This window comes from Cryptomeria japonica, chromosome 7, assembly GCF_030272615.1.
Source record: "Cryptomeria japonica chromosome 7, Sugi_1.0, whole genome shotgun sequence".
Classification (NCBI taxonomy): Eukaryota; Viridiplantae; Streptophyta; class Pinopsida; order Cupressales; family Cupressaceae; genus Cryptomeria; species Cryptomeria japonica.
Genome location: NC_081411.1, coordinates 753,021,964 through 753,025,280, shown reverse-complemented (window position 1 = coordinate 753,025,280; position 3,317 = coordinate 753,021,964). Strand labels below are relative to the sequence as shown.

Genomic DNA, 3,317 nt, shown 5'->3' with positions numbered 1-3,317 from the left:
GAATATGCTGCATAGATGAAGAAATATAATGTGTGATGTTGATCCTATATGTCACTTGAACTTATAAACTTTAAATTATGAGTGCTAGTATCCCAAGGTATTGCAAATAATCAGAAATGACACAATTTGGATATAAGAGAAAGGACCAAGTAGTTGAGCACGTTCCAATTCTTGTGATAGAAATTGTTGCTTTAATATCCCATACTTGCACATATGAACTAGTCACATGTATATGGTCACATGTATAGATTGGTGTATATCGATATATTTATATAGGAATTAATCCCCAAACGATTGTGTTTAGTTTGAAAAATCGAAACGGAGGATGTTGAACGAGGCAAGTAAACGTTTCATATTATTCAAGAAGAGTCGTCCCACATTTTCGTTTTCTTATCTATAAATCTGCAGACATGATTTAGAGTTTATTCAGTTCGTATGGTGTGCTGATCTAAAACAAAATTTACAGTTTCCAATTTGCTCTTGAATTGCTTGTGAAAAAATTAGCGAAATACCAGAAGCATTGAATCTTTCTAAGGTATTCCTTTAGAAGAAACAGTTTGCATGTTTCGGCTTCATTTCATTTTTTCGTTTTCAATTGGATGATTTCATTTTGGTCCGGTAGATTGTAATAGAAATTTATTTCTTTGCTGAATTAACTGTATAATGCTGGTAGATTCAAAATGGATCTTGAGGATGGAAGACCTGTTGTCTGTGACAATGGTTCTGGAATGGTTAAGGTGAGTTGATTGTATTTCACTTCCCATTCTTTCTTGCCGTTATTTTGTGCCATTTATTTGGTTCGTTTTAATGAAAGAATCTCTGCTCTGAGTACCCATCATTCTTTCAACAGGCTGGATTTGCTGGAGATGATGCACCTAGAGCTGCATTCCCTAGCATCATAGGCAGACCAAGACACAGTGGAGTCATGGTGGGTATGGGGATGAAGGATGCTTATATAGGTGATGAGGCTCAGTCAAAAAAGGGTATACTTACCCTAAAGTATCCAATTGAGCATGGTATTATCTCAAACTGGGATGACATGGAGAAAATTTGGCAACACACATTTTGTAATGAGCTTAGAGCAGATTCAGAATTACACCCAATTCTTCTTACAGAAGCCCCTTTAAATCCAAAGGCAAACAGAGAGAAGATGACTGAGATTATGTTTGAAACTTTTAATGTGCCTGCCATGTATGTAGCCATTCAAGCTATATTGTCCTTGTATGCCAGTGGGAGGACAACTGGTGGGTATTTTTTTGGCCCTCGAACAACAGTTATATTCCATTGCTTTAGAGATTTAAAGAAATTTTTGAAAAGGTTGTGATCCTAAATGACTATCCATTGTCATAAATTGCAGGGGTTGTTTTAGATTCAGGGGATGGGGTTACTCACACTGTACCAATTTATGAAGGATATTCACTTCCTCATGCCATCCTTAGGTTGGATCTTGCTGGGCAAGATTTGACAGACTGGTTGATGAAGATCCTGACTGAGAGAGGATACTCGTTCACAACAACTGCAGAAAGAGAGATTGCTCGTGACATGAAAGAGAGGCTTTCATATGTGGCACTGGACTATGAGCAGGAGCTTGAGACTGCAAAACAAAGCTCCTCAATTGAGAAGAAGTATGAGCTTCCTGATGGGCAGGTTATAACAATTGGCAATGAGAGATTTAGGTGCCCTGAGGTCTTATTTCAGCCCTCTTTTGTTGGAATGGAAGCTGCAGGCATTCATGAGATGACCCACAATACAATCATGAAATGTGACATTGATGTAAGGAAGGAGTTGTTTGCAAATGTGGTTCTGAGTGGGGGATCCACTATGTTTCCTGGTATTGCTGACAGAATCAACAAGGGCATGATTGCACTAACTCCCAATGGCTTGAGAATCAAAGTAATTGCACCTCCTGAGAGGAAATATAGTGTTTGGATTGGTGGCTCTATTTTGGCATCTCTTACTACATTCCAACAGGTATGATTTGTTCTTGAAAGAACTTGCATAGTTTTTTCTGTTGCTTCATGGTAGAGCTGAATGTTAATATTCTATTTTTTACAAACTCTTGATTGCAGATGTGGATAACAAAAGGAGAGTATGAAGAGTCAGGTCCATCAATTGTTCACAGGAAGTGTTTCTAAAGCTGCAGTAAAGAAATATCAATTAAATGTAGTAAAATAGTGTTGATATTACTTATATGGATAAACAGAATGCTGTAGATTGGCATCAGACATGAGATTTGAGACAATTTGAAAGGACAACCATTTTACTGTGGAACATTATTTTTTAAAAAGAGTAAAACAATTCAAACTAGGTTGCTTCAAACCTTATCAATGCCCTAAATTAGTTCATTTTTTGCTCAATGGGCTAGAAGGTATGCCCCCACTCAATTGGGAAAAAGTTAAAATACTTCAAAAGTTAAATTTGATTTCGCAATATTTTTTTTCTCACATTATTCTCCATTTCAAGTTTTGAGGGTGATAAAGAGCATTAACAAGTATGATGACCTTTTAGTTTCTATAAGGCATCCAACTTTGTTATTTTTTTAATATTTCAGTTTGGAATGAAAAATCTATTAATTGATTGAATTTTCAAAGAAATATAACATTAATAGAATATAATTTTGTTTGAGCTCTCACTTTGAATGTATTTTTATTTGAGCTTTCAATTCTAATAAAGTTATCTTCTATAGTTGAGAAATTATAATCTAATTGCCTTTGCTAGTTACTAGTCAATAAAATGTGTAGTCTCTCAATGTATTATCCTCTAAATTCTTACCTAAATATTAAAAATTCAAATTCAAACATGGGACCAACAATACCCTTTCCACACCAATAGTGGCATAGTGTGTTGGTTAATTGGTGGTGTTGTGGTTCTTGCCATCAAGGCTCAAACCACATTGGAGTGTTATTGTTGAGTTTTAGTTTTATTGTTAGATGAACAATTGCATAAATGATCCAATTGATCCAACTAACATCGAGGGACATCGAGGTGACATATACATTGCATAACTAAAAATCTTTTTTTTTTAATTTTCTTCCTTTTAGAAATTTCGTTTTTTTAAAGGTAATTGAGTGAAACTAACCCTTGAGACTTTTATTAATTAGTTAGAAAGAGATTTAAGGCCTTCCTTTCTAAGTAATTCAAATTAGGGCCATAGCCTTTCGAATTTATCAAACTAGTTCTCTACAAAGCCTTTTCTATCTATCAAATTAATAAATTCCCTAGTAAATTTATATTTTGTAATAAATTTTTCCTCATCTAACTATATATTTCAACATTTGTGTGCAAAAAAGAGCATCACCAAGTTTGATGACTTTTCA

General features: G+C 34.7%; 1 protein-coding gene across 1 annotated transcript; it reads left to right on the top strand.

Moving 5' to 3' along the window:
* Window positions 1–320: 320 nt before the first annotated feature.
* Window positions 321–2,382, top strand: LOC131076418 (actin-100). Its single transcript, XM_058013591.2, has 5 exons — window positions 321–535; window positions 674–737; window positions 851–1,244; window positions 1,358–1,971; window positions 2,070–2,382. Exons 2-5 carry the CDS (start codon window positions 681–683, stop codon window positions 2,133–2,135), a joined length of 1,131 nt encoding a protein of 376 aa, XP_057869574.1. The 5' UTR covers window positions 321–535; window positions 674–680; the 3' UTR covers window positions 2,136–2,382.
* The last annotated feature ends 935 nt before the right edge of the window (window positions 2,383–3,317 follow it).

Coding starts and splice junctions, on each gene's coding strand:
- LOC131076418 (XM_058013591.2), top strand. CDS start 681: ATGGATCTTGAGGATGGAAGACCTGTTGTCTGTGACAATGGTTCTGGA. Junction 738..850: donor ATGGTTCTGGAATGGTTAAG/GTGAGTTGATTG, acceptor TTCTTTCAACAG/GCTGGATTTGCTGGAGATGA. Junction 1,972..2,069: donor CTCTTACTACATTCCAACAG/GTATGATTTGTT, acceptor TCTTGATTGCAG/ATGTGGATAACAAAAGGAGA.